The sequence below is a fragment of the Dunckerocampus dactyliophorus genome, chromosome 21, assembly GCF_027744805.1.
Source record: "Dunckerocampus dactyliophorus isolate RoL2022-P2 chromosome 21, RoL_Ddac_1.1, whole genome shotgun sequence".
NCBI classification, from domain to species: domain Eukaryota; kingdom Metazoa; phylum Chordata; class Actinopteri; order Syngnathiformes; family Syngnathidae; genus Dunckerocampus; species Dunckerocampus dactyliophorus.
This window is the reverse complement of record NC_072839.1, coordinates 16151901-16179867: the sequence shown is the minus strand read 5'-3', so window position 1 is coordinate 16179867 and position 27967 is coordinate 16151901. Positions and strand designations below refer to the sequence as shown.

The window sequence follows — 27967 nt, the reverse complement described above, 5'->3', positions numbered from 1 at the left end:
AAGGACCCATCCCTAAGGCCTGGTGACATCACACAATGTGACTTTGTTGGTGCACATCTACCACAAGTGTACACTACACACACATCCTGGAATGCACTGTATCATAACAGAACAGAATTCCATACAGCTCTACTCTCTGGGAGTGTGCATGACAACACTTGTCAGACCGGTGTAGCAGTGGGTGTGGGCTGGACCCGGCCCTTATAGAGCGGGCAGGCTGCTGGCAGCTGCGCACTGCGCCTCAGAGTGGGGCAAAGTCAAGTCCTGGTTCCCTGTGGGATAACACAAGTTTTACGGTTGTGATTTTGGACTTTCAGCCCCAGCACGCATTTGGAGTGAGGGCAGAATGGAGGCGAACGGCACCGCCGGGAGACACGGTGAGTTGCCTGGTGACGCACAGATTTACAACTTAATTCCACCTCTGATACAGCACGGTTTCATGCAAACAGTACAGTCAGTACACCTGGACAACACAAGATAACATGCGCAGGTTTGTTGGAAGTATTAAAAAAAAAAAAAGCTTTACTTTTGTGGTTTGCATGGTGTACAAGTACGCGACTGTCCTACTGAGTGCTGATTTTAATATTCTGGCATGTAGAATCAGGTAATCTCTCTACTGACCCCCAAAGTCGTTGGGTCACAGCCCGCTTTTAATGAAGTCAAAACAAGCAATTTATATTTTTAAATAGCACATGCCCTTCGTTTTCATCATAAATAATTATTTTTAAAAATCATGTAACAGAGCCAGATACCCAAAGATTAGTGCGTTACATGGACGCACATAATGACAGCAAAATGCATTTCAGGTTATAGTAGATCCAGGATTTCACGGGAGTTATGGCCCAGGACCACCCATGAATGGCAAATAATTGAGAGGCTCATAAAAACATCCATTTTGACATTGTATCACTTGGGGTCTCAATCTGGGACCCACGTTTTCCAAAGGTCATTAAGTCGTGACTCATTTTTATTTATTTTTATTATTTTTTCCATTTTTATTGAAATCATTTTTATTTTTATACATATTTAGTTCATTTATTTTATTTCTATTTTTTTATACTTCTACTTGAGTCATTTGCTTTTTTAAATCGGCTATGTCATCTTCTGAAATATAAATATGAATAATTACATGTCCAAAGTGCATTTTAGAGGAATATATTAAGGCTTTTTGCCAAAGCAATGAGGAAGAACACAACTGCATGCATATAAACAATGACTAAATTTATAATAAATTTCAAAATTGCACAACTATTTCACTTATAACTGTGCAATGAACATACTGTATGTCAAGGAGGAAGATGACTAAAATATTGCTCGATTTTACTTCAAAAAGTCAGACATCAGTTGTATATTACATATTTGAACATAATTTTAGACTTGCTGATGTCTGCAACACACCCAGAGTGGGTTGCTAAGAATAACACAACAAGTAACACCTGTGGAACACACAATGTAACTGCACCACATAGGCTAATTGCACACGCAAAGCAAAACTATTTTATACAAATGTATGATCTGCAAGGCATGCTGGGTAACTTTCTGTTGCTGAGGGGTGAGACTGGACTTCCAGGCATGCTTTGTGGGTCGAACTGATTCATTGCTTATAAAGCAGTGATCCCCCGGGCTGTTGGTCATTTGGTACCGGGCCGCACAGAAAGAAAAAATAATTTCGGTTATTTCAATTTTTTTTATGTTTTATTTTGAAAAGTGGCCTGATTCTCTCTGTTACATCTGTCTCACTTTACGCATGTCCATTTTGCGTGTGCTAACTTTATCTCATGCCGCACAGATAGACTACTAGTGTATTTTTACCATTTTTCTTTCAGCTCATATTTGGTCTCAATAGTTTCCAAGTTCAAATTTGAGTCATCAGCATTGCATGCAAAAGTGAATCATGACTTTCAGGTCACATGTCACGCTTATAAATAGTTTTCGCGGCGACACCAGATTCCTCCTGCAACGTATAAACGACCTTTATCTACACCTCATTAGATCTTTCCACCCTCTAACAGTATTTTGCGCAATTTCTGCAGCAGATAAGAGAATAAAAAGAGCAACAGGAGAGAACTTGGTCCCGCCCAGTGACAGACATACGTGCTCTTTTTTGTGCTTTTTCCTGACTCTTGGAACATGGATGCAACATTGCTGCGAGTCCTTGCTCGATAATCGGTTAGCACGGAAAGGAAAATACTGTTTTAAAAAAAGAGCGATGTCTTGCTTGAAAAGTAAGCGTAAAAGGACGCAAGCTGAGGAACGTGTTCATCAGAAGCAAGTGAAGAAAGTTGCACGAGAGAACGGGAAACGTCTCGGTGAGTGAGACCACCACCCATCTCTAAAAAAAAACTACATCTGTGCACGTCTCGTGGCTTTTGCTTGTTAAAGACGGCATCAGGAATCAAAGATCGTGTGTAAAGCGGCAGAAGTCACTTTTGCGCACTTTTAAGTGTTGTTGCTGTGACCAGGTAGTCGTGTGCGTGCGTGTGTGTGAGAGAGAGGGTTTCCTTCTCGTTGCCTGCAGCTATGCATTCTTGACGGGAGCCATGAGGACGGACAAACAGGAGGATCATACACTCATCATCGCTAAACGTCCTGCTTTTATCCACGCATGCACACTGCACCACCACGAGTGTTATGAGGGGGGCTATTCGTATATAGCAGGGGTAGGGAACCTATGGCTCGGGAGCCAGATGTGGCTCTTTTGGTGACTGCATCTGGCTCTCAGACATTTGTTAACGCCACAAAATGTATTTAACAAAATTCACTGACATTTTAAAGTAAAACAAATCACAGTATTTAAAGTAACGTTCCAAATATAAAACTTGTTTTATGCATTTTAATCCACCCATGCAAACCAGCTGTCCTGATATTTTCTGGGTCAGACATCAAAACTCGATTATTACTGAATAATGCAGTAGCCTACCCGGGTCATTGACAAGTCAAGAAGTACTCTTCGCTCCTTTGATCTAATAGCCAGCTAGCTAATTCTGCAGAGCCTTTTGACAAAAAGAAACATGAGTGCGGTACAAAACCAGAAGTCGCATTAATGGTAAGAAGTATTTTATTTATTGGTTAGCTTCAGTATAATGTTATTAAAAATAATACATTCAGAGACTTATATTTTAAAATTGTTGGTAATGTTTAAAAATGCCCGCATTTAGTTGTATTGAATGTTTAAAAAAAAAGGCTCTCATGGAAATACATTTTAAAATATGTGGCTCTCTTGGCCAAAAAGGTTCCCGACCCCTGGTATATAGCATAGACTGTACCTCGTTGGACAACCAAATCATGAATGGTACTGCATTTGCACCTGGTTCAAATCTTAATAATGACACTTGTCCTATGGGACATCTATTTTTTTCTATTTTCTATTATTGACACTTTTTACCCTCAAAAGATAAAAGCGTGAACATTGTTGACCTTCAAGAAAAGTACAACCAAATTCATTAGCTCTCGTGCAGGGGGTCCAAACTTTTTCCACAAACGGCCGCATTCTGAAAAATGAAAGGATGCAACTTTGATATTTTATGCAAAGAAGTTCTGAATATTTCAAGAAATAAGTGCATGTCAGCTTTGTGATTTTTTGCGGGGGGTGAGAGGGGTTCCATATAGTTCGACGTTCTTCTTAAATAATCTTCATAAATGTTCTTTTTCCCATATTTTGACTTTATTCTCATAATATTATCATTTTCCCCCCAACCTAATTTTCCAAAAATGACAGCTTTATTTGATTTTGTTGTCTTTCTTTCCAATAATATTCCGACTTTCAAAAAGTAATATTTTCATTCTTTAATATTTCAACCCTATGCTAGATGAATTACATTATTTTGTATTATTTTTGATAGAAAATGTGTACTGCCTACAGTGGGAGTTTGTTATTTATTTGTTGTCGACCTCCATTTACAGTCAAATGAATGCTCCAATATTGTAGTGGTACACTCAAATGTCTGTTTGCCTCCTTGACTTCTAATTTTAATATAAGTTTGTTGGTAAAACAATAAAAACAAAATGAAAATGCTAATAATCCAATGTGTACCAATATCATGAGGTCATGGTACATTTCTGTGGTGTCCGGGTTACAGGCGGCCCTCTGAGGGTAACCATAACGGCAATGTGGCCCGCGGTGAAAAGGAGTTTGACGCACCTGCCCTAAATTCAGACGCGAAGGTGGTCGTTTCAAAAGAAAACAAGCCCTGAAGGGCATCATTCAAAGAGCCAAAGCCACTTCTACATGTGTGAGTGTCACATTTTCCAAGTTCTGCTGGAAAAGTCATCTCGCATCCCCCTCAAGAAAACAAGGAAAATCTCAATTTTCAAAGCAATTTAGTGGCAAATCAAAGAGCAGACGTGTTGTAACAACAAGTTGTCAGCTGGAAACATCTGCTGCCTTTCTTTCCTTTGTTGTTGAACTGATTCATATGATTCTTCCTAGTTAGGACTCACACAGCTCTTCTTCTTTTTCTTCTTCTCTTTTGTGCTCACTTTAAATGAAGACCTCTTTTTTACATTTTCTTAAACATGCAAAGCACTGCTGCTTGTTGAAGCCCGCCCACCCCCAAAAATATGAGCCAAGGAGTGGGCTGTCAAGCGTCTTGTTGGCCTCGCCCACAGGAAGACTCGTGATCAGAGAGTCGGAGGCACACTCTGGGTGGAAAAGAAATGTCAGCAATGTTGTGATTCTTCCTACGACCCCGACCAGAAAGGTGCTGTCGTGACACGCCCTCCACCAGACAACACTCGCTTGTGTTTTTCTCTTTTTGCCGCTTTTGTGCTGGCTGCTCTGGCAGTCAGCAATCATTCTCGGCAGACGACTCACTCCCTGACATTGCTCCACTCGTGTATACAGTACGGCTGTCATGCCGTGTATTTTGGTGTTTTTGTATGACAATGCTCCGTAATAGAGTATTAGTGTAGTAAGGCCAAGCCTGAGTCCCAGCAGGTTCAATGTGTCAACATGAACACCAAATAAAACAGGAAATACGCTCAGACTGGACACCCAGGACCAATCCAAGCTAGACATGTCCAAAAATAGGCATTCACATTTTCTCACACTTCCCTCTTGTTTGAAGTTGAAACCTTGGTTTGAATTTGAACGATCAACCACATCAGAAATGATTAACAGTGAAAGCATAAAAGCATACTCACAGCTGGCTCCGTCTTGTTTGTGGCATTAAAAAAGCGACAATAAGAAGCAACAGGAGTACAGTAAGTTCATTTGTATTTCTAAACATTTGTTTTGCTTTTCACGTAAACAAACAGGTGGCTCCAAATCTACTTGTGGAAAAACAAAGCCTGATATTATCAAAGAATGTATCTAAGGTTGTATCTACCTAACGCATCCTTTATCAAATGTATGACAAGGTGTTGACATTGATGTTTGCAGGCTTGGAGGGTGACCCAGATCTGCAGTTCCTGCTGGCTGGTGGTTCTCTGACCAAGGTTCGATCGCGCTCCTGGCAGAAGGTTCGCTTCTACAAGCTGCAGGAGGACTGCAAGACCGTGTGGTACGAGTCCAACAAGTTCTTCAAGCGCAAACAGACGTGTGAGTGCTGAGCTGTTTTTGTGTTGCTGTCTGCTCTTTACGCAAGCTAGACTTCGGGGGAAGTCTTTTACTCTTCCCTTGCATATTTCTTCTGGAGAATTTTTCCTTTTGCTCTCCACGCCTCCAGATGAAGACTTTCCGCCCAAATTCCCAAGTCTGCAGTGAACAAACGCTGCCCTTGAGCTTCTTCCAAACTATTTGTCTTATCCGAGCAGTCAGCTGAGCATGCGTTTGGGTGTTTCTGAAACACAGCCCCCTTCTCCTCCTCTGACCTTTAGACATAGACGGCGTCATTGTGTGAACATGGAGGAGTCTGTGTGATCGTAAGCCAGCTAGCTAAGCTCCTACTTTTGAGTGTTTTGTCCTGCAGCTGATGACATCACGCCTGCGCTTCCGTGCTTTAAGCTGCTCCACAATGGAGAGACGAGAGGCCTCGTGGTCACGGCCAGGATGTTGGATGGGAAGAGAATGGAAGTGCCTGATGGTGGTGTTTCCAGCTGTGTTGTTGTCGTCTGGTGTGCAAAGCAATTCTGGAATGTGTTTGGCTGCTCTCCGCCAACAAGGAATGATCAGCTGACCGTAACTTCATGTCTCAGCGGTCTTTAAGCTCCGCGGCCGGGCAATACGCCACCACTGCCTATGTAACCTGTTTGGAACATACGCATGCTTGCAAAGATTTTGACATGGTGACTCGGTAAATAATACATTTTACACTGATATTTTGACATTACGCAGAGGGCCGCAGGCTAAAAAGGGCACCCAAGGCCACTCTTTGGACACCCGTGCTGTACACTGCTTTTTAAAATTCTCAATGTAATCTGTTATGAGGCTTATTGTCTGAAACTTGGCCAGGATTTGTTACGTGTTGTTTTGGCTTTGTCGTCTACTATCAGTGCAGTCCTACTTTAGTACAAGTCAAATGTTTAGAGCCACTTTCCCATGCGATTGAATGAGAAGTGTGTCTAAACTTATGACTGACACTGTATATTGACGCGTGTTCAAGGAGAGCAAATGACTTTCAGACGACAGGAAGGAGTTATAATAAAAAAGGAGACAAAAACTGCTTCCTGTTGATAAAGGAGTCAAGTGCACTGAAGGCTTCTAGGAAGGAAGTGAAAGCTCCAAGGGAGCGTGATGACTACTTTTTGGAAATGTGTTTGCATGTCAAGCATGTCCTTAATGCGTTACCTCTCTGCGACGCAGTCTCCATCGATGACGTGGACTCTGTGCGCAATGGCCGCCAGTCGGAAGGTCTCAACAAGAACACCAAACCGACCGAGGAGGATCGCTGCTTCTCCATCGTCTTCAAGGGCCGCAAGAAGGTCCTGGACCTGATGGCCGGCGATGATCAGGAGGCCGACCGGTGGGTCAAAGCACTCAATAAGGTCATCGGCAACATGCGCAGCCTCAGCCGCCAGCAGAAGGGCGAGCAGTATCCTTGACAGAGAAAGGGAGATGTTCTTTGAATGGTAGTGGTGGAGACCTTGCATCTGTATGCCAGCTGGATCATCGACTGCATGCGGAAAGCTGACAAGAATGACGACAACAAAATGAACCTGAAGGAGCTCAAGCGCTTCCTGCGACACATCAACATAGAAGTGGACGACACCTATGCCGAAGAACTCTTTAAGGTGAGTTCCTCTTGAGTTCTTCAAGCAAAACGTCCAACACTAAACCACATGTTTTCTAGAAATGCGACCATTCCAACTCGGGCTCCCTGGAAGACTCAGAGATCAAGCACTTTTACGACCTGCTGACCCATCGGGAGGAGATTGACGTCATCTACGGCAACTACGCCCAAACGGAGGGTCAGATGAGCATGCGAGATTTCCTCAACTTCCTGTTGAATGAGCAGAGGGAGGAGACCACCACGGCGGATGCTGTCAGACTCATCGACAAATACGAGATGGATGAAACAGGTTGGAGGGGGAAAAAAGACACCTTGAAGACTTGTTGAATATTCCTAACATTTAAGATAAGTTTAGCAAGGAGTGCCACCCAACTCCTGCATGGTCCTTTTGTAATTTCGCTACATCTATCATCATCAATACCCCCTCAACAATATCAAGCATGTTTGGCATTTGGACGGCTCTGCTGATAACACCGCTTGGTCATGGTGCAGGAGGACTGGGGTTTGAAACCAGAGCAGTTATTTTGGATGGCTTCCTTGGTATTGGTAACATTGGGCTTCCAGCTACCTGTACTTGTTTTGTCTAGAAAAAGACAAATGGCTTCCTTGCTATTTCTCCAAGTCCAGCACGTATGGTGGTCACCACCTCCGATGCAACATCAGGCATACTTGCAAGCTGGCTAGCTCAGTTGGTAGCACAACAGGTTGTGGCGCAGGAGTTCACGGTTCAAAACCTGGCTGAACTGAGCAAATGTTGGGCACGTTGGTTCAGTTCAGTTCCTTGTTTTGTGTAGAAAAAGACAAATGGCTTCCTTGCTATTTCTCCAAGTCCAGCACGTGTGGTGGTCATCACCTCCGATGCAACATCACATGTACCTACCAGCTGCCTAGCTCAGTTGGTAGCACAGTAGGTCATGGTGCAGGGGATCAAGGTTCAAATCCTGGTCAGGCTACAAAGTACTTGAAAACCAAAGATGGCTTTTCTACTAAGTTTTTTTTAAGTACAATAAGAGAACTTATAAAAAGGCCTGCTGGCTAACTCCTACTCTTTTTGCCCACCCCACGCCCGCGCCAACGCCCGCGCCCTCCCTCCCCCCACCCCCCACCCCGACCACCCCCCCACGCCCTCGCCCACGGTGCCCCTTTTTATCCTATACGCCTACTTCTCCTTTTATGTTGACTCCACCCAGCTGGACAGATCTCTGAGGCACTTAAGCTTTCCCTGGCAGCAGGCATCCTGGAGGCGGGTCTTCGTGTGTTGATACTTACCATAAGTAATGTTGAGGGGGTGTCCCTACTTACATTGTGCCACATCGATAGCCAACTGGGCAAGCAACTCCCTATCACATGTTAGGCGACACTGACCGGGTTTTGAACCCCGATCCCCTGCACCGTAACCTGCGGTGCTACCATGTGAGTTAGCCAGCTGGCAAGCATTCATGATATTGTATCGGAAGTGATGACTACAATGGACCTGGAGAAATTTGTATTTTCACAAAATAGGTGGTTAACCAGGATTTGAACCCTGATCCCCTGCATCGTAAACTGCAGTGCTACCAACTGAGTTAGCCTGCTTGCAAACATTCATGATATTGTATCGCAAGTGACGACTACAATATGTACTGGCCCTGGAGAATATTTGTTTTTAGACAAAATAGATGGCTAACTGGGACTTGAACCCTGATCCCCTGCATCGTAGCCTGCAGTGCTACCAACTGAGTTAGCCTGCTAATGAAGATTCATGATATTGTATCTTAAGTAACGACTACAATACGTACTGGACCTGGAAAGAAATAGTTTTTAGACAAAACAGATGGCCAACTGATGACCAGATTTTGAGCCCCAGTCCTCGTGCACCATGAACCTGTGGTGCTATCAGCAGAGCCATCCAACTGGCAAGGGTGCATGATATTGTTGTGGGGGTGATGATTATGCACTTGTCCCCGTGCACCACCACACAGTGGTGCTGCCACCTGGTGAAGTAACATAGCATTGTATTGGTGGTGATGACGGCGATAGATGGAGCAATGCCAAGGAAGTAGTCAGGAAGCCATTTGGTTGGTCTGTTTCTCGACAAAACAGCCAACAATTAACAATTGCTTTGACCAGGTTTCGAAACCAGTATGCTTACACCGTTCACTAGTAGCGTTACCACCTGAACTACACTACTGAGACATGATGAGATAGCCATGGTGATTCGTGCTGGACCTGGAGAAATATCATCAAATACGTTGTCACCAATACACCGAGTAGCAGTAACTAGCTTAGTCATCGATGAGGGTTCAGCCAACTCCAAACAGCGTGAAAAGTGTAGCCACTCGGTAGTACACACATTACATACATGTTCATAGTATGTACATATTGACTGAGTATTTGCATGAATGTAAATGACACAAAGTATTGAAGGGCCTCAATTTGACCGTGTCAGGCTGGTCCGTGCACATTGAATTATTAATGCATATTTTTAAAGTGGCACAGAATGTGAAAAAGCTCAAACACAAGAACAGCATTTTGATTGAACTCCTTTATGACTTAAATGTTTATTTTGCCATGGAATTTTAACATTTCTTTTTCAGTCGTGATGATTTGTTTTGCGTGTGTAAGGAATGTACATAAATATTAGGAATATATAAAAATTCTAATAAAATTGCAGCCAAACAGAAGAAGCACATGACCAAAGACGGCTTCCTGATGTACCTCCAACACGAAGACTGCGCCATCTTCAACCCCGCCCACAAGGACGTGTACCAGGACATGAACCAGCCTCTCAACCATTACTACATCTCCTCCTCGCATAACACCTATCTCACCAAAGACCAACTCAAAGGGCCCAGCAGCACCGAGGCCTACATCAGGTAGACTGCAGCGTATTTCCTCAAACAGGAGGCTGGAGGCCTTTCCTTACTCAAGTGCAGAGAGTACCAGGTTTTGTTGTTTTTTTTTACATTTAGAGCTCTCATGAAGAGCTGTCGCTGTGTGGAGCTGGACTGTTGGGACGGTGCCAACGGAGAGCCCGTCATCTACCACGGCTACACGCTCACCTCCAAAATCCTCTTCAGAGACGTCATCCAAGTCATCAAAGACTACGCCTTCAAGGTGCGCGACAGCCGCAGGCCTCCTTCTTGCACATCCTGTATCATAGCAAGAAATTAGCAGTAACAAAACATCTCACTACTGTTTCATACTTACTTGGAATTGCTAGCATTCCAGTTGTTTGCTACACAAAGGGAAAGGTTAGCATGCTAATAAAGGATCTGCTTCCTCATTCCCTCATGAGAGGCTGTAGTGACTCACGACAAGGTGGCACGTCTGCTCCAGACAAGCATTGTTGTGCTGTGTCTTCCAGACGTCCGACTACCCGGTCATCCTGTCCTTGGAGAACCACTGCAGCGTGGACCAGCAGAGGCTCATGGCCCATCACATCGTCTCCATCCTGGGGGATGCCTTGGTCACAAAGCCCCTCGGGACAAACCTGCCTACCACCTTCCCCTCGCCCCAGGTGTGTGCGTGGTACACGATACTACTCGGTGTAGCTTGCAGAGTAACACCAAGAGTAACATACAGCGTAAAAGAGTAGCATTGGGTGTAACATTCACGTTCAGTGTAACGTTCAATGTAACATTCAGTGTAACATTCCGACTAACATGCAGTGGAACATTTAGTGTAACATTCCATATCACAGTGCAACAGACAATGCTAACATTCCGAGTAACATGTAGTGTAACACTGAGTGTAACATGCACTGTAACACGCAGTGTAACATTCCATGTAAAAATGTAACAGAAAACGTTAACGTTCAGTGTAGCATTGAGTAACATTCACTGAAACACTCAATTCACAACATTCACTGGACCGGATGGTGTAACATGCAGTGGAACATTTAGTGTAACAGTGTAACATGCAGCCTTGACCTTAACTTGGGAGGACCACACCCAAACATTCCATCTCCACTTGTACACAATCACAGCACCGTATTTGAGAAGAAGCATGGCCTTGTACTTCTGTGGCCTCCCACAGCTTGTGCACGTAGCGCTCATGGAGGCCCTGACAGTAAATATGAACGTTAACTGAACAAGACGCCGCTGGAGTGTAACGTTCAGTCACTGAGGAATAAAGTCTCATCTCCAGCTGTGGTGTTTACGTACTTGCAGGAACTGAAAGGCAAGTTCCTCGTCAAGGGAAAACGCCTGAACAAACTAGACACCGCGTTCAGCTACAACAACAACACCATGGAGGAGGGCTCCGTGTCCGAGGAGGATGAGGCCGCGGAGCAGGAGAACGGACAGAGAGCCCACCAAAAGGTGTGACAAAGTTGTCCTCTCAGGAAAGTAAATACTCTTGTGTACAAACATGACCACTTCCTCTTTCCTCAGAAATCAAAGATCAAACTTGCTAGAGAGCTGTCGGACATCGTCATCTACTGCAAGAGCGTCCACTTCAATGGCTTTGAACACGCCAGAGAAAACCTGGCGTTCTACGAGATGTCCTCCTTCAAGGAGAGCAAAGCCTTCAACCTGGCTGACAGCTCAGGTGAGCGCCTGCCAGCGTTTCTCTCAACTCTACAAGACGTGTGTTGATGCTTCCACGTCACGCTTGCAGCCACCGCCTTCATCCACCACAATATGGACAAGCTCAGCAGGATCTACCCCGCCGGCTCCAGAACCGACTCCTCCAACTACAATCCGGTGCCCTTGTGGAACGCCGGCTGTCAAATAGGTGCACATGACCTTCATCAATCATCACTCCCTCCCATGGGCTGCACAGTAACGACCTTTTGATTGGCAGTGGCTCTCAACTTCCAGACTCCCTCCAAGGAGATGCACATCAACCAGGGCCGCTTCCTATCCAACGGAGCGTGCGGATACATCCTGAAACCGGAATTCCAGAGAACCACGTCCTCGGACTTTGACCCCAACGTGCTGTCCAGAGGACCCTGGTTGAGACATAAGACGCTTCATGTCATGGTGAAGCTTTCAGCTTTTCATTTTACACACGCAGGAATGCAGTAGCGTCACTTGCACACACTGAATGATGCTCGAACACAAGCGCTGATACCAACAAGGTCTGCCTTGACAAACACAACTTTTCAACACTTAAGATTTCCAACAAAAAACTCTTGCCTTCACAATGAAGAACAGCGCAAGCGAGCCTTCCTCATTTGTTTGCTACGCCCAAGGCTTCCTCTGCGCTGGGCTTCAGGCACACGACAGCCTACAAGACTCACTCTCGCCCCCTAAGCTACAGCGTGGTACTGCAGCACATATATGACAGAAGTATTTGGAAAACACTCATCAAAGATCCTCTATACTAGCAATGTGCAATACCACTGACTTTCTTTCCGTTACGACGCTGAGTAAAATTCAGGCTGGTATGGGCGATGCCGATACTTTCTAAAACGACAGCTAGCGTGTTCAAAGCAGTACTTCAAACCATAACACAGTTCTTAGAATAAAGAATACAATACATGAAATATTTAGGCATCCTGAGGTGGCGCCATGACTTCTAATATAGCCACGCTACTACACAGCAACAGGAAAAACAACCGAAAAAGAAAATAAGTCAAATAATACAACTACTAAAATAAATGTAAACTACTATTTCATTAAAAACTAATTCACAATCATGTTCAATAATTGGTTACTTTCCACTGTGTTCCTGTTAATGACATACTTTACCTGAAATGACTCAAGTATCAAAGGATCCATATTTTCATTCGCGGTCAAGATCTCGTATCAGAGGTATCAATATTTCAGTATCGATCTGCATGTCACTACTCGACATGGCGGGAGCACGCAAGATCCTCTATTTAACGGGAGCACGCCGCTGCCTTTGACAACTTATTGCATGAATACTGCGCAAAGATCCTCTATTTAACGGGAGCACGCCGCTACTTTTGACAACTTATTGCATGAATACTGCTCAAAGATCCTCTATTTAACGGGAGCACGCCGCTACTTTTGACAACTTATTGCATGAATACTGCTCAAAGATCCTCTATTTAACGGGAGCATGCCGCTGCCTTTGACAACTTATTGCATGAATACTGCTCAAAGATCCTCTATTTAACGGGAGCACGCCGCTGCCTTTGACAACTTATTGCATGAATACTGCTCAAAGATCCTCTATTTAACGGGAGCACGCCGCTGCCTTTGACAACTTATTGCATGAATACTGCTCAAAGATCCTCTATTTAACGGGAGCATGCCGCTACTTTTGACAACTTATTGCATGAATACTGCTCAAAGATCCTCTATTTAACGGGAGCATGCCGCTGCCTTTGACAACTTATTGCATGAATACTGCTCAAAGATGCTCTATTTAACGGGAGCACGCCGCTGCTTTTGACAACTTATTGCAGTAACACTGCTCAAAGATCCTCTCTTTCATGGGAGCATGATGCTTTTTTTGAAGGGACTACTACAGGAATGCTAGTCAAAGATCCTCTATGTGACAGGAGTGCTGTGTTGATTGTAAGCACTGGCTGTTGTATTATGGGATGCACCGTAGGTGATCTCAGCTCAGCAGCTGCCCAAGCTCAACGTGGAGAAGCAGAAGTCCATCGTGGATCCTCTGGTGAGAGTGGAGATCTACGGCGTGCCGACAGACAACGCCAGCAAGGAGACGCACTACATCGACAACAATGGTGAGCAACACACACACACACACACACACACACACACACACACACACACACGCATGCACACATCAGTGTTAGCGTGTCATCCTTTCCTGACGGACGATCCCTCCTGCAGGGTTCAACCCCATGTGGAACGAGCGCTTCCAGTTTGACATCCTCGTTCCTGAGCTGGCCATGGTGAGATTTGTGGTGGAGGATTACGACACCACGTCGCAGAATGATCTCATCGGACAATACTGCCTGCCGCTCACCTCCGTACAGAACGGTACCAAAAGATCCTGCACTCATATCGTGAGAAAAAGTGGCTAAACAACCAGTCGGGTTCTTTTCATCATGTCTCTCTTCAACCCCACGTAGTAAAAGTGATGTCTTAAAACCGTTTCATCTGAATTCAAATTAGCTAGTAGCTTGTTCGCACACAGCAAAGTAGAGCAGCAGAGTTTGGCAGATTGTTTATCCGGTTATGTCACATTTGCAGTGTTGCTCGGCAGAATTGTTGAGGTTCAGTTTTGACAATGCTGGTACTCTACTGCCTCACACAGCAGAGAAAGGACAGGGACGCCTCCAAAAAGAGCCTCGTGTACAGATTATGAGACATACTGTATGTATCATTAAAGCTGCAAGCAGCGTTGAATGGGCCCTCACACCCCCCGCAACTCATGCACATTATATTTCCTGTTGCCACCGCGTGGCGCTGAGACAAATGCAGGAAGTGATCTGTGTACAGCTTCATGTATGTACCGATTACGATGAAGATCTGACCTTGTGGAACTGTGTTATTGACGTTTAACACTTGAGTGGCAAATTGTCTGATTGATCATCAAAGTTTGTCGCCGTGCCCCGCCCACATCTTATGGAACAGCACAAAGTCCTTCGCAATATAACCTCGCCCGTCTGTCTCATATCTGTGATTTTCATTTGGGCTCATTTGGTCTATAAAGTTCCAAACCGGCCGGAAACCAAAATGGCCGACTTCCTGTTTGTTTTGGAACAAGAGTTCTTGAGACTTTTTTGTACACGTCGCCACCAAATTTCGTGACGTTTTGTGAAACTGGTGGCAGGGGCTAATTTTTTTTGAGTGAGTTTTGGGGTTTGTGTTCGGGACCCCTGCAATATTATTTTTTCCCAAACCTGACGTGGTTGCCAACTTTGGAGAGTTTTCATGTGTGCTAATGCCCTGAAAAATATAACAGAAGTCACGGAATATATGTAATAGAAAATAATAAACACAGGATTTCCAAGGCTCGGGCGTTAAATATACAGCACACAGGAGCTTTTTGTCTCATGACAAAATAACATGCAAGTGAGTGAGTGTTGTAATTATTAGCTTAGGCTTAGCCTCCCAATTGCCATTGCTCCCTCTCGACACAATCCAGGTTTAAGGCGTAAATATGCCTCACACCCTATTATAGTATAAAAGGTACAGTTACTCACCACTAATCAGTGACAAAGTTCCATCAACACATGGCACACACCTATGGGGGGTTCAAGGAGCACCGAACAAAGTGGGGAAAAAACATTATCAATGAAGCATTAAGACATAAGCGTGTAAAAATTATGGACTTTTTAAAATAGTGGTACATGTATGCTGTATTTTTGACCTGTATTTATGAATTATTGCCGATTTACGGTGAATGAGATGTTTTCTGAGTTATCCACTGCACTAGTAGCTACCCTGCATGAACTCTAAAGGCGACATCCGGAGGGGCATTGCTATATCTTCTTTCTAACATCTTTTTCCAGGATATCGCAACGTCCCGCTCCTGAACAAGAACGGAGACGCCATCGGCTCGTCCGGCCTCTTTGTGCACATCATGCTCCTGGATGGCGAGTAGCGCAGGAGAAACGTGTTGTCTCGCCAGGTGCCATTCTCTGCAGTCACTGTCTTTTGACGTCATGAGTGCTTTTAATGACAAAGCCAAGATGAACAAATGGATAAAGTATTTGTCCCGCTTCGTTGGGCCGAGAAGTGCAGACTATAAAGGACGCAGAGGATCATTCATTTAAACTGACATGTCTTTTTCTGCCATACTAAGGCTTTCATAACTCGGCTTCATAATCTCAGTATGAAAGTCGAATGATGTTCACACACACATCATGTGACTTTTTGTCTGCGTAACTCACTTAAAACGCTTGTGATCTGCCTTTGATTGAGTACATTCTGTCTTTATTTTGTTACACAACATCAGTTCCAATTGCATGTCTCCACTCTTTTCCACGACTGTTCCAATAAAAGCCTCCCAGCAAGCACGGCTCGTGTGGTTATGACATGAAATATTCCATACAGTCTGCATCTGCAATTACGGCCGATTCGAACCAGCGGGTATAACAACGGGCGCTCATCTGTCGCTGTCGGCAGTCGCTAGCTAGCGTTCTGCGTCATCCAGACAGGTCGGACACGTTTGTGGCGTCCTCTCTCAGAAAAGTCCAGCTTTCTTTTTCAGCTCCTTCTGCCGCCACTCGGCCAGGTGCTGAAAGTCCAGGCGGTTGGTTCCGAGCAGCCTCTCAAAGTCGGCATCCGACAGGTGGTCCTGAGGTCACCACAGGGGAGAGATGTCACTTCTGCTGACCCCTACTGGTCAACCGTTGTCATTACAGCAGAAGACATTGCTGCCCACCCACCTCTTTACGGCAGGGGTCCACGCCCTCTGGAAGCTCAGAAGGAGCCTTGTTGATGAGGAGCTCGGGGTCCACACACTTCCCGGGACCCCCGGCTTTAAAGGTGGGGGACACGAGGGACTGGCGCGTAGGGCTGGTGGCGTGAGGGGATGTTTCACCAAAATGGCTCCTGTAGACGGGTGGGAGGCTCATGGGCCCTCCTGGAGCTCGGTAACCACCCCTGCCTGTGCCCACGGGGCCCGAATCCAACTGAGTTTCATTGAGGCTCTGCGGGATGGAGAGGAGAACGTCAGATTTAAAGTCGACACACATAAGTCGTCTGCTACATAATCCATGTGGTCAGTTAGTCCCATCAATCACTTACTACGCTGATCTGCGAGAGAGAAGCTTCATGGTTCAGCTTTTTCTTCATCTGCTCATAGGAGTTTCCTCCCTGTGGACAAGATCCTCACATGAGTTCCTTGGTGATGTTTCCTTCATTCCTACCAGGACCAAGTCCTCCTTCAACTTACGCTCCACTTGTGCGGATCCCAGGCGTTGAACCAGCCGGTGAAAGTGGGCGGCTCGAACCCCTGCTTGATGAAGACCACGGGCGTGTCCAGGTCGCGGTCCGCCGGGTGCGTCCTCAGGTACTCGTGGGCGCTGTTCCACGCCTCTTTGGTCTCGTACTGGTTGGCGGAGACCCCCACCCATAGGAAAATCTGAGGATATGATCACAATCATTCTATGTTTTATTTCTACAGCAGCTGGAAAGATGCAGACTGGCTGCTGTGATACCAGGGTGTACCTGAAGGGGCAGCAGTGAGTCACTAGCAGGGTGGTCTGTGTGTCCCCACCACGTATTTCTTTTATGTGGTTTGTTTTTGACCTCTGACACCAAATATTGAATGCAAACTACAAATATTAAATTCAAACTACAAATATTGAACGCAAACTAAACTTCCCTAAAGAAAACTACGTGTCCAATAAACATCTTTTGTAAGATTCCAGTCGGAGGACTCGAATTGTATTTTTAGGGTCAATAAAAAATCAGCTGCAGGTCACATATGGCCCCCCGGCCCGTACTTTGGACCCCCCCCCATCCTAAACCAACCGCAAAGCTCTCACCTCCTCCCAGGTGTCCAGCAGCATGACATCCTCCTCGTCCAGGTCACTTTGGGCGAAGTCGTCCACCTCGGTCATCCGAAACCGTCCCGTCTGATTGGAGCATTCAAAGAGGCGGGGACTGTGAAGAGGCTCCTCCCTCTGGAGGCTGAAGGATGAAAGGACGGCGGTCACAATTACAAGGAAACCTTAAATCCTACAATTTCGGACAATTTGTTTTTTGATGACAAACACTGCGTGTGACAAACTGGAGTGTTTCCATGGGCTTGATGTGATTTCTTTGGAAGGAAAAGCGAGGTTTGACTGTATTCTTTTCCGGAAATGACTTTCTTCAGGTGTGTGATTGGCTGAGGTTAGGTTACCCTCTGTCACTGGCGTAGGGGGCCTTCCCTCCCAGGGCCACCCAGAAGTCTGCCGGCTCCTGGCCCTCCATCACCACCTGCTTGTCCTGCCTGAACAGCACGTCGGAAATGGCTTTCCCCATCACCCTCTCGTCTCCGTTGCAACCCTGCAGGAAGCAAAGAATCCAGCTGCTCACATCTGAATCCGTCATGAGCGCCGCCCTCGGGGACCGGGAGCACTGACCTTTCCGTACCACAGGTAGCACGTGTGCTCCGCCTTCAGCAGGAAGACGTCGTTGGTGTTGAGAGATGCCGCCCTGGCCTGCACTTCCGTGGCTTTCGTGTTCACCTCGCTGGTGCCCCTCACCTGGAACAGCCTGACTCCGCCCACTGGGCTGGCCACGCCCGGTCTACCAGTACCACCCTTCACACAGACATGCCAACATTTTCAGCATTTTACTTTTTGACATTTTATCTTTGTTGTTTGCTTTTTCTTTGGCTTTTTGGTGTCATTGTGAGACATGGAAGAGAAAGCACACCTCAAAGATGATGAGTTTCCCCTTGAAGATGGCCAGGAAGTGGCGGGGCTCCTTCCCCATGACCACGCGCACCTGCACAGGGGCGCCATTGTACTTGTTGTCCACGTTGACGGCCTGATAGGCGCAAGCGGTCACCTCATCTTTGGTGGCGTGACGCCCCTGCAAGTGAGGAACGTTGACAAGAACTTTAGTTTCCTCCTGAGTGGCGGGGCGGGATGGAAACAGACCTGCCACATGTAAAGAATGTGCTGCTCCCTGCTTGAGACGCGGTACGTGTAAAGGACCAAGTAGCAGTCTCCGCTGTAGAACTGTCCGTACGTGCTGGGCTTCACGTCCGCCAGCTCCAAATTCTCAATGCGCCACACCTGACACACACGTGGAGACAAATCAGTGTGTCCGTCGTTGGGAAGGTGAAGTCCCGCTGCCGGAAAGCCCACCTTGACGTCCCCCGAGGCATCATCCACCATGCGCTGCTGGGCCGCCAGCTCGGGACGAGCGTGGAGCTCCATCACGTCAAACTTCACCTGGTCCACCTTGGCTAAGGAGGGGGGCATGCTTGAGGTAAACACGTTCTTATCTAACGATGGGAGCTGGCGTGGAGGCTACCTATCTTCCCCAAAGTGTGCGTGGTGCCCAGACCCTGCGTTTGGTACTTGTCCCTCCAGGACTTGAAGAGGTGCTTGAACATGGCTGACTCTCCTCCCTCGGACATCACCTCCACGCTGGTGCTGGCTGGGTAGTTCTTGGCCTTGATGTAACCCTGCGTGACACACAAGCATGCTGGAGCCTGATTAATCATTACTGCTTTCAGGTCCAAGGACAGGAGAACTTTGATATCAGTCATGGGTGGGGCCAAATGTCCCCATCAGCTTTACAACGTTGGCGTGATCTAACCGTCTCACTCTGGGGGAGGAGTCTCGGGCCAGGAAAGCCCAAGCATCCCTGCCTAGGCTCCTCCTGCCTGACTTGATGTTGAGGTGGTCTCCACTCACCACTGCCCTGTTGAGAGCCCCCCGCCGCTCCTCCTGGGAGGCGTCTTTCCCTTTCCACACCATCACGCTGGAGCCTTGGTGGTCCAAGATGTAGCAGTCCTGGCCAACACAAGCGTCAGCCTTGAGGCCATCACAGAGCTTCACGTGTTCCAAGAGTAAAAGTAGCTTACAGAAGACTGAAGCAGGTCTTGCGTTAGCGGCTGTGAGGCCACCTCATGGATCACCAGGTTGCCGCTTGCGTCAAAGACACTGAGGAGAAGCAGCAGGCGCATGAAGAAGCATGAAGGTTCTCGTCACATCACATGACTGATCTTCTTACTGGTAGAGTCGGACGCCGGCGTTCTGCGCTCGCTGGGCGTCGTCATTGTCAGGAACGGCGGCCTTCAGCGTACCGCTCCTTTGGCCGAGCACCGCCGTCATCATCTTCATCAGCTCAGGCGAGTCGCGTTCGTCTCCGCCCTCCACCACGCCGATCTGAGCACGCCCACCTCGCTCCCTGTCACGGATCTCCTGAGCCAGCAAGGTGGCCTGGAAGGTAGACTTCATCAGCTTAGATAGAGCACACGCTGCTTCTACTTTACATATTCCACCCTTTCCCAAGCTGTGGGCCAAAAGATACACCATCTTGTCTCTTGTTCATCGTCTAGCGAGACGCAGAACAGTTCCGTTCTCTTCCACTTGATGGCAGAAGGAACATCTCAGACGAGAGTATCCAACTCATGAGACAAAGACTTTCTTTCATTCTTGAAGGTTTGGAAACAGTGAAATATTCCACAGAACAGCAGCGGCTCTGATCAAGTCATTTGGGAAATATGATGCAAAAATACTTGATTTCTCTTTCTGGGTTCAGTGTTTCCCTTTTTGTTAGTTTTTTATTGCCTGGAGGGTCCAATTAAATGCTGTCGTGGGCCATATCTGGCCCATGGACTGCAGTTTGCCCACCCCTAAAATATAAAATACTGTGAAAAAATGATATACTGTAACTATGTGTGTGTGTGTGTGCGTGTATTGATATACAGTAATATACATAAATATATCATATCAATCATATCTTAATAATAATAAATAATACATTACATAACAAGGATGATATCAAATACCCTGAAATATCATTCAAATTTATACGATACAGTATTTATTATAGCATTATATGATTATATATGTACAGTATATTAAATATAGATACATATAATACATTATGAAAAAATATATTAATCTCATATGTTGTACTGTATATTATGACGTATTATTATGACTTATGTATTATTATGAAGTCAAATACCCTGAAATATTAAATACCATGAAAAAATTTATATATATATATATATATCAAATCAATCATATAATACTATAGAATAAAGAATAAAGAATAATAAATGATATATGATTATTATATGAAAAATATCAAATACACTCAAATAAACACAATTGCACTGCAAAAAGTGTCAAGTATATGCGAAAGGTGCTATTTTTTGGATTAAAAAGGAACTTTTGTCTTCCAGGAATTTGTTTATGTCAAGTAAATCGCATCCCAACACTAAAATCTGAGCTTGATTCCTTTAAATCAGCTTTTAGTACGTTCATATTGAATCTGCACAGAAGAACAAACAGGAGCAGGTCTACAAAAATAAATATGAACTAACATACTGTATGTTCATTTATTATGTTGAGGTTATGTTGAATAGGTTCTGTTGATTAAAAAAAAACCTTTTCGGGAATTTGAGTGTCAGTTTTTGAGGAACTTTTGTAAAAAGTTGAATGATTTTAGTTCAAGGACATAAGAAATGCAACATAAGAAAAATGACTTCCTGAAAACGTTGCTTTTGGGGGACGGATGGACTCCAGAAAAGAGACAAAGAACCATCCAGTGTTTAAACAAAGACAACCTTCAGTTTCTCTCTCCTGTTGCTCTTGTCTCCGTTCCACTGCACGATGACCTTGCCCATGTCCAGCAGGAATATGTCGCCTGTGTTAAAGCTGCTCCATGACACCTCCACCTGTGCACACACACTTTCACATCACTCCGAGAGCACAAAATCACTAACAATAATGCTCATCACGAAACAACAACAGCCAGTCGTGCCATACACTGCAATGAAGTCACGTGGTGCAGGGTTGTCGTGACAATCCAGTCGGAAGTAATAGAAAACAATAAAGCACCACAGTACTCTATGACATGCAACATGACATGTGGCACTGAAAACTTAACATGTGGGCCATTTTTCCATCCTCAAACTGACGTGTGCATGCTGTACCTCCATGGCCGTCACGTGCTTCCGCCCTTTGACGTGCAGCAAACGCAGCACGTTGTAGGCGTTTGTGTCCACGTGGTTAAAACCTGAGGCCACGCCGCCCTTCTTGTAGCTGTGGAGACGACAAGCAAAGTTCAACTGCCATAAAAGCACAGCAAAGTACCAGCGGGCACGTTGTTGCGTTTATTCACGACAGGAGTTCACCCTACACGCTCACATAATACACTAAAAATGCAACTTTGTACAATAAATCATATAATACATAACTATAAATAAAAGGTACTGTATAATAACTAAATAAAATATCTAGTAATGAAATAAGTCAAATATACAGTATAATAATAAATAATAATAATGAATACAATATATAATAATAGAATATAAGTAGAATCTAATATACAAAAATGCTAAAACTAATACATTTTTAAAAATGTGATTATGTTGACAAATTGAAGTCTTGCCACATATTCTGCCCGGCAACACAAAGAAATTCTGACCAATGGGGTGTTTGGTTGCTCATCTGGTGGGAGACTCACATGAGGCCATTTCTGAAGTACCCCCTGAAGCGAGGCGACTCGTGACCCTGCACCTCCCTGTGCTGGACCGGCGCCCCCCCCAAGTGCTCGTCCAGCTGGCTGACGTAGACGGCGGCGGCGCCCTGCTCGTCCTGGGAGGACGTGTTCCCGATCCAGTAGTGGATGTCTGCCGCCGGACTTCCTCCTTTGTTGTCACTCATCTGGTGGAGCAGACACACGACAATGTAAAGGTTGTAGGGGGGAGGGGGCGGGGGTTGATGTTTGCTCCTCACATGCAGGACAAGGTAACAGTCCCCCTCAAAGAAGTTGCCAAAGCTTTGGGGCGGAACCGGAACCATGCGCAGGTTCTGTTGGGCGGTGGAAAAAAGGAGATTTGAGTGTTGATGAAATGTTGCAATGTTTGCGTTGAGGGATGACTCACGTTAATGGTCCACATCTGCAGGCCCGCCTTTCTCTTGACGCTCCTGAACGCATCGTCATTGGACTCATTCATCATCCTGATGCACTAAAACACACACGTTCATTTAGCTTTTAGGATTCTACACACATGACTTGGATGACATGTTTCATACTCTTCCAGTGTTGCATTCAAGTACTTGGTAAAGTACAGTGTGAGCTACCCTCACTGCCACTACACTAGCTTTTTTTATTTGGATTTTTGAAATAACTTTCTCTTTTTTGCTGTGAATTACATGGAAACTGAGGCTGAAATACACCAAGAACTTTAACACGGCATCCATTTTTGTAATACTTGATATATTTACAAACATACTCTCAAAAAGAAATCATATATTAAAGAAAATGAATTAATCCTTAACTAAAGATACAAATATATACGTTCTGATTAATAAAAATTGTATAAAATATTTAAAAATGTATGCTGTGTTCATGCTGTGGAAATTGGAAATTGGAGTTTGAAATAAGTATATGAAATCAAAATAAAAAAAATATATATATATATATGAAAAAAGGCAACGTACTCTAAACAATCAATGAAAAATTATTAATTAATACACAAACAAACATAAAATATGATTAATGGGAAAAAATAGAAAAAGATCATATAAAAAACATTTATACTGTCAATTACATGAAAACTGAGTTAGAAATAAACCAAAAAAATAGAAATATAATAGAAAATATATATATCCAAAATACCAACAAACTCTCAATAATAAACAAAATATTAAATATGCTATTTTCTGATTAATTCTAAAAGGAATTGTAAAAGTGTGAACACATAAAATACACTACAAATCACATAAGATTTCAAATAAAAATTGGATAGAACTATGAAATCTGTGTTTTCTTTGTGCTGAGGGGGTTGACGGGGCTGAGATGTTTCACCACTGCAGCAGGGGACAGACGGCTGCCGAGCGACCAGATGACATCCTGACAACATCCGCACTCATCGCTTGCTCTTCATTCAAATGCATGCAACACGCACGCACACGCACGCACGCACTGCTGACGGCGAACACCCAAAGTGTCAGGGAGAGAAAGTGTGTGTCGCATGAAAGCTTGCCTTTGTATGAAGATGTGATGAGATAAGACAAGAGTCGACTTGGCACCGATTCCAATCAGCTGATAAGAAAGCAGCAAGCCAGCAGTCCAAGATGAGGACACACGTCAAATGTTTTCTTGCTTGAAGATTTTAAGAAGTTGGGAAAAAAGCTTCGCAATACATTTCCTGCTGCTGAAGCTTTTTGATTTTTCTCTTAGCTGTGAACGTAACACCTCACGAGAGCGGTTGAAAGGTCATGAAGTTGACATACTGACGATTACTGAAGACTTTTTATGGTACATCGCGCTCAACACACCCCTGCGATCATCAACCCACACACATCCTGTCAGTCTTTCATACGTCACATTTCAATGGATCCATTTGGTTTCATGGCTTCTATTTTATTATTTATTATATTCAGTATTTGTTGATATAAACAAATCAATATAAAATATCAATACAAAGCTCTCTTTATTTGTACTCGAAGTAATGTCAAAAATAATAAGAATAAAAAGAATAAAGGACTTTACTCGTGTATGTATATATTAATACCATTTTTAACGTATTGTAATTGTATTACTATGATCTTTAGATACATTTTAAAAACCATTTCCCCCCACAATGGAAGACTCTATACAGTAGGCCTACCGGTCTCTATTTGTACTGGAAAAAAGCAAATCAATCACAACAATAGAGAAACTGACTTGTGTGTTTATATATTCACGTTGCTATTTATTATTATTTGGGGGTTTTATTAGATCACTTTTAAAACAATAGAAAACGATATACCTGTCTCGATACGCACTCAAAGTAGTAGGTCAATAATAATGATGACAATCATTATCATGAGGGCTGGTTCACACGTGCTTATTTGATTTATTGAAGTGCGTTTAGAAGGCTAGAGTGTGTAGAGCAGATGCGTGCATTTGTACAGCAAGTGAATAAGAATAAGAAGAATAAAGGCTGCCGTGCATGAAATGTTTGCTCTGACCGTGAAAAGAAGAAGAAAAAAAGGGCGCAGGCGTGAGTGCGTGCGTGTAAACTGATTCCACTGAGCAGAAATGAAAAAGCGCAACAGGAAGGACGGGTTCCATTTCAATGAAGCTGCACTTCCCATCCAGCCATCGAGACCACATCAAGAGCCTCGCTGGACATGCAAATCTCAACCTGGCTGCTAAACTAATCCAACAGGTAGAAATACGACGTGGAGACTTGATTGCCAGGCTGTTTGTAAAATGCAAGCTGCTGCTTTTCAACCTACCTCGTGTTGCCTTGTCAGCTGTGCACGTTACTGGTCTTGTGCAAAAACACTCAGCGCTTCACCTGCTGTGCCGTGTGCAAGCCTGTGTGTGTGCGTGTGTGCGTGCGCTGGCCGTATTTACCTCCACACCCACGAACACACCTACACCTGCAATTTCCTGTCCTCATGTTGACAACAGCGTATGTCATATTGTTGCGTAACGCCGCCTCCACGAAGGCAAATCCTGTCACTTCTTTCATGCAAATGTACAGCATCATCATCATCATCATCCTTCTAATCAGGTCCAAACGTGCTACACGTGACGCGGGAATGAATGTTCCACAAGAAGCCCAGTGGGGAAAAGAAACAAAAGATTTTTTATTGTTAAACAATTACGAGCATGCTTTTTTCCCGCTAAAAAGGAGAAAGAATCCAGACTAGAAGGTACTTTTGTGATTGAGCAGTTCTGACGAATACACTGCACCTACACCACGTGTGTATTCATGACCGTATCATATTTGACGTTTTCAGTACTTCCCATGCCTTCATTTAGCCACACATAGACCTGGTCCCCTCGCTGATAAACACATTAGAACGGACCGTCTGTGGTCCGCCACAGAATAATAAGACTGACTTTGTTGCTACATTGAGTCAAAATGTCACAAGCAACAAATCTCACAAGTTTTTCTGCTCTTATTGGACACTTTTTGGACATTCGCTCTTTTCAACGAGCAGCCGGTGCTGCTGTGGGCCCCTCCCCCCACAGATGGCTCCGTCTTGCTTGTGACATATAGACCCCCCAAAAAGAAGGGACAAAATAAAGTTCATTGGTATTTCTAAACATATTTCTTTGGCTTTTTGTATTTTTTGCTCCCACAGCGCCCATAAGAATAAATGCACATGCATCACTGCCAATTATGCAAATTAGACGGTGACGTCATCAAATAGATTGCAGCCCTGTGGGAAACGCTCATTTTTATCATATATTTTATTGCTGATCTTTAAAAGACATATTTTTTATATTCATATCGCACATTTGAAAAAATATAGATGTATTTTTCAAATGAATTGTAATTAAATTATTTGAATGCGATATATATGAAAGATATCTATAAATATGATGTTATGATACACTGTATATATATCAGAAAATCATTTCATTAGGATTCAGTAAGTTATTATGAATGACATCATTAATCATCATGTCATAATTATATACTCTATATATTATAATACAATAAGAATGCAAATAATAAAGATGTATTAAACATAAATAAATACAATCAATGAATATAACAATAAAAATAAGAATATAATACATAAATAATCAATATGAATACTAATAGAATTTTGTATGTACATAATTATAAAAGATAATTGATCTCATTATTATTAAGTTCATTACCATCAAATCATATCTGAGGGAAAGTCCTTCCATAAAATCAGCTTGATGCTATTACAGGATATTAAAGACACACTGACAGCGTATTAATATCAATAAATTGTGCAACATCAGCAATTGTTGGGATGGATGGATGGATGGATGGAGGGATGGATGGATGGATGGATGGATGGATGGATGGATGGATGGATGGATGGATGGATGGATGGATGGATGCATCGTTCTTGTGTTCTTATCTTTATAGCCTATTTGTATTAGCAGCATACGTAATAATAAACATACTGTATCCTGTAGCTTTAGCAGGCACATGCGATTAGCTAGTAGCAGGTGTACCTAATCAAGTGTCTGCCGAGGCAGTGAAAACAATCAAGGATTGTAAAAAGTTGTTTTTCTTACCTTCACTGAGGACTTTTCCCTGCCGGATGTCGTCCTGGACCCCATCATCATCATCGTCATCATCGAGATGAAGTTGTGTTCATGTCTGAGAACCAGAGCGAAGAGAAACGCTTTCACAATAAGAGTGGAACTTGGAACAAAAGGATCAGCAAAGCTAACACTTCACATCCAAACGTCACATGAGCGCAAAGCTCCTCTTGCTTGCACGTCAACTGCTACACGTACACACGCGCAGCCTGCATGTCATTTCGCACGCACGCACGCACGCACACTGTGTGTGTCACTTACATTGAAGCTTGGACAATCCCTGCAAAAAATAAAACAGAAAGTCTTATGAAACTCAAGTCCAAATATTACACGAATAAATACAAACATTACAAGAATAAATAGAAATATGAAATATTACAAGAATAAATACAAACATTACAAGAATAAATAGAAATATTACAAGAATAAAGCTGCAACTTACCAAAATGAAGTCACAATGTTCGGAGAATAAAGAGGAAACAAGTTAAATAAAAATAAAACGGTAGTATTAGGAGTATAAAATCCGAATACTGAAAGAGAAAAAACCCAATGTAATTGTTTATTGTTGACAATAAAAAGCATGCATCACATTCAATGATACTTTTTTCATCATTGTTTCCTGGCGTGCTTGTCATATCAAATAGAAATATGACAAAAATAAAGCTGTAATATTATTGGAATAAAATTGGGATTTTATAAGACTAAAATTGCAAGATTAGAAATATAAACAGAAATGTTCCAAGGATAAAGTGGTCACATTTTTGACTGGAATAAAATACTAATAGTGTAAAAAAAATATTAAAATTAACATTTTGGCAAGCATACATCCTATTATTGCTGTTAAATTGTCCTGTTTTGCTATTTTATTCGTTGTGATTTTACTAAACAAAATCAAAATGCCACATTTAAAAAAATGAATATCACTAAAAGTAAAGTAAAATAATACTGCAACTTTTCATTTTTGTAGTTATTTTTGCAACATCTCGTACTCTGAGAATTAGCGCCGTGATTTCACTGTTTGTTTTCCCGGTAGAAAAGAACATTCTTGGAAATGAGCAAGCTGCCGAGGAATTAAGTGATGTCTCTTCTTTGAGATGTTACAAAACATAGAAAGAGTTCATTTGTATGTCTGAATATACGCTACGTCTTTTGCTTTTCATTTTTTTGGTCCATAAAAATGACAATCAGATGAGCAATTACGCAAATGAG

The 27967-nt window shown here is 43.7% G+C and overlaps 2 protein-coding genes across 4 annotated transcripts; one reads left to right on the top strand and one right to left on the bottom strand.

The window, feature by feature from the left end:
* The first annotated feature begins 219 nt into the window (after positions 1 to 219).
* On the top strand, positions 220 to 16072 carry plcd1a (phospholipase C, delta 1a). Of its 2 annotated transcripts, none has more exons than XM_054765666.1 (15): positions 220 to 377; positions 5381 to 5539; positions 6743 to 6971; positions 7041 to 7170; positions 7230 to 7458; positions 9823 to 10024; positions 10121 to 10265; positions 10516 to 10668; positions 11321 to 11470; positions 11543 to 11699; positions 11769 to 11885; positions 11955 to 12133; positions 13677 to 13812; positions 13922 to 14071; positions 15550 to 16072. In XM_054765666.1, the coding sequence occupies exons 1-15, from the start codon at positions 347 to 349 to the stop codon at positions 15639 to 15641; spliced, it is 2259 nt and encodes a 752-aa protein (XP_054621641.1). In that variant the 5' UTR covers positions 220 to 346; the 3' UTR covers positions 15642 to 16072. The 2 variants fall into 2 exon arrangements, with proteins under 2 accessions (XP_054621641.1, XP_054621640.1); XM_054765665.1 differs by lacking the exon at positions 220 to 377 and adding an exon at positions 2061 to 2309.
* Positions 14247 to 27907, bottom strand: vill (villin-like). 2 transcript variants are annotated; one of them, XM_054765663.1, is made up of 21 exons: positions 27020 to 27907; positions 26732 to 26816; positions 22611 to 22694; positions 22462 to 22536; positions 22190 to 22389; positions 21657 to 21765; positions 21288 to 21398; positions 19721 to 19929; positions 19572 to 19650; positions 19402 to 19500; positions 19016 to 19169; positions 18847 to 18947; positions 18637 to 18774; positions 18410 to 18568; positions 18115 to 18294; positions 17892 to 18037; positions 17533 to 17677; positions 16938 to 17126; positions 16790 to 16858; positions 16429 to 16692; positions 14247 to 16337 (listed from the first exon to the last, which is right to left on the bottom strand). In XM_054765663.1, exons 2-21 carry the CDS (start codon positions 26792 to 26794, stop codon positions 16224 to 16226), a joined length of 2688 nt encoding a protein of 895 aa, XP_054621638.1. In that variant the 5' UTR covers positions 26795 to 26816; positions 27020 to 27907; the 3' UTR covers positions 14247 to 16223. The 2 variants fall into 2 exon arrangements, with proteins under 2 accessions (XP_054621638.1, XP_054621639.1); XM_054765664.1 differs by lacking the exons at positions 26732 to 26816; positions 27020 to 27907 and adding an exon at positions 24955 to 25889.
* Positions 27908 to 27967: the final 60 nt, after the last annotated feature.

Excerpts from the sequence above, each read along its gene's own strand:
- plcd1a (XM_054765665.1), top strand. The coding sequence starts at position 2,135 with ATGCAACATTGCTGCGAGTCCTTGCTCGATAATCGGTTAGCACGGAAA. Across the intron at positions 2,310-5,380 it reads AGAGAACGGGAAACGTCTCG|GCTTGGAGGGTGACCCAGAT; the intron begins GTGAGTGAGACC and ends TGATGTTTGCAG. Across the intron at positions 6,972-7,040 it reads CGCCAGCAGAAGGGCGAGCA|CTGGATCATCGACTGCATGC; the intron begins GTATCCTTGACA and ends TCTGTATGCCAG.
- vill (XM_054765663.1), bottom strand. The coding sequence starts at position 26,794 with ATGATGACGATGATGATGATGGGGTCCAGGACGACATCCGGCAGGGAA. Across the intron at positions 18,569-18,636 it reads ACATTCTTTACATGTGGCAG|GGGCGTCACGCCACCAAAGA; the intron begins GTCTGTTTCCAT and ends CCTCACTTGCAG. Across the intron at positions 16,338-16,428 it reads TGGACCCCTGCCGTAAAGAG|GACCACCTGTCGGATGCCGA; the intron begins GTGGGTGGGCAG and ends TGGTGACCTCAG.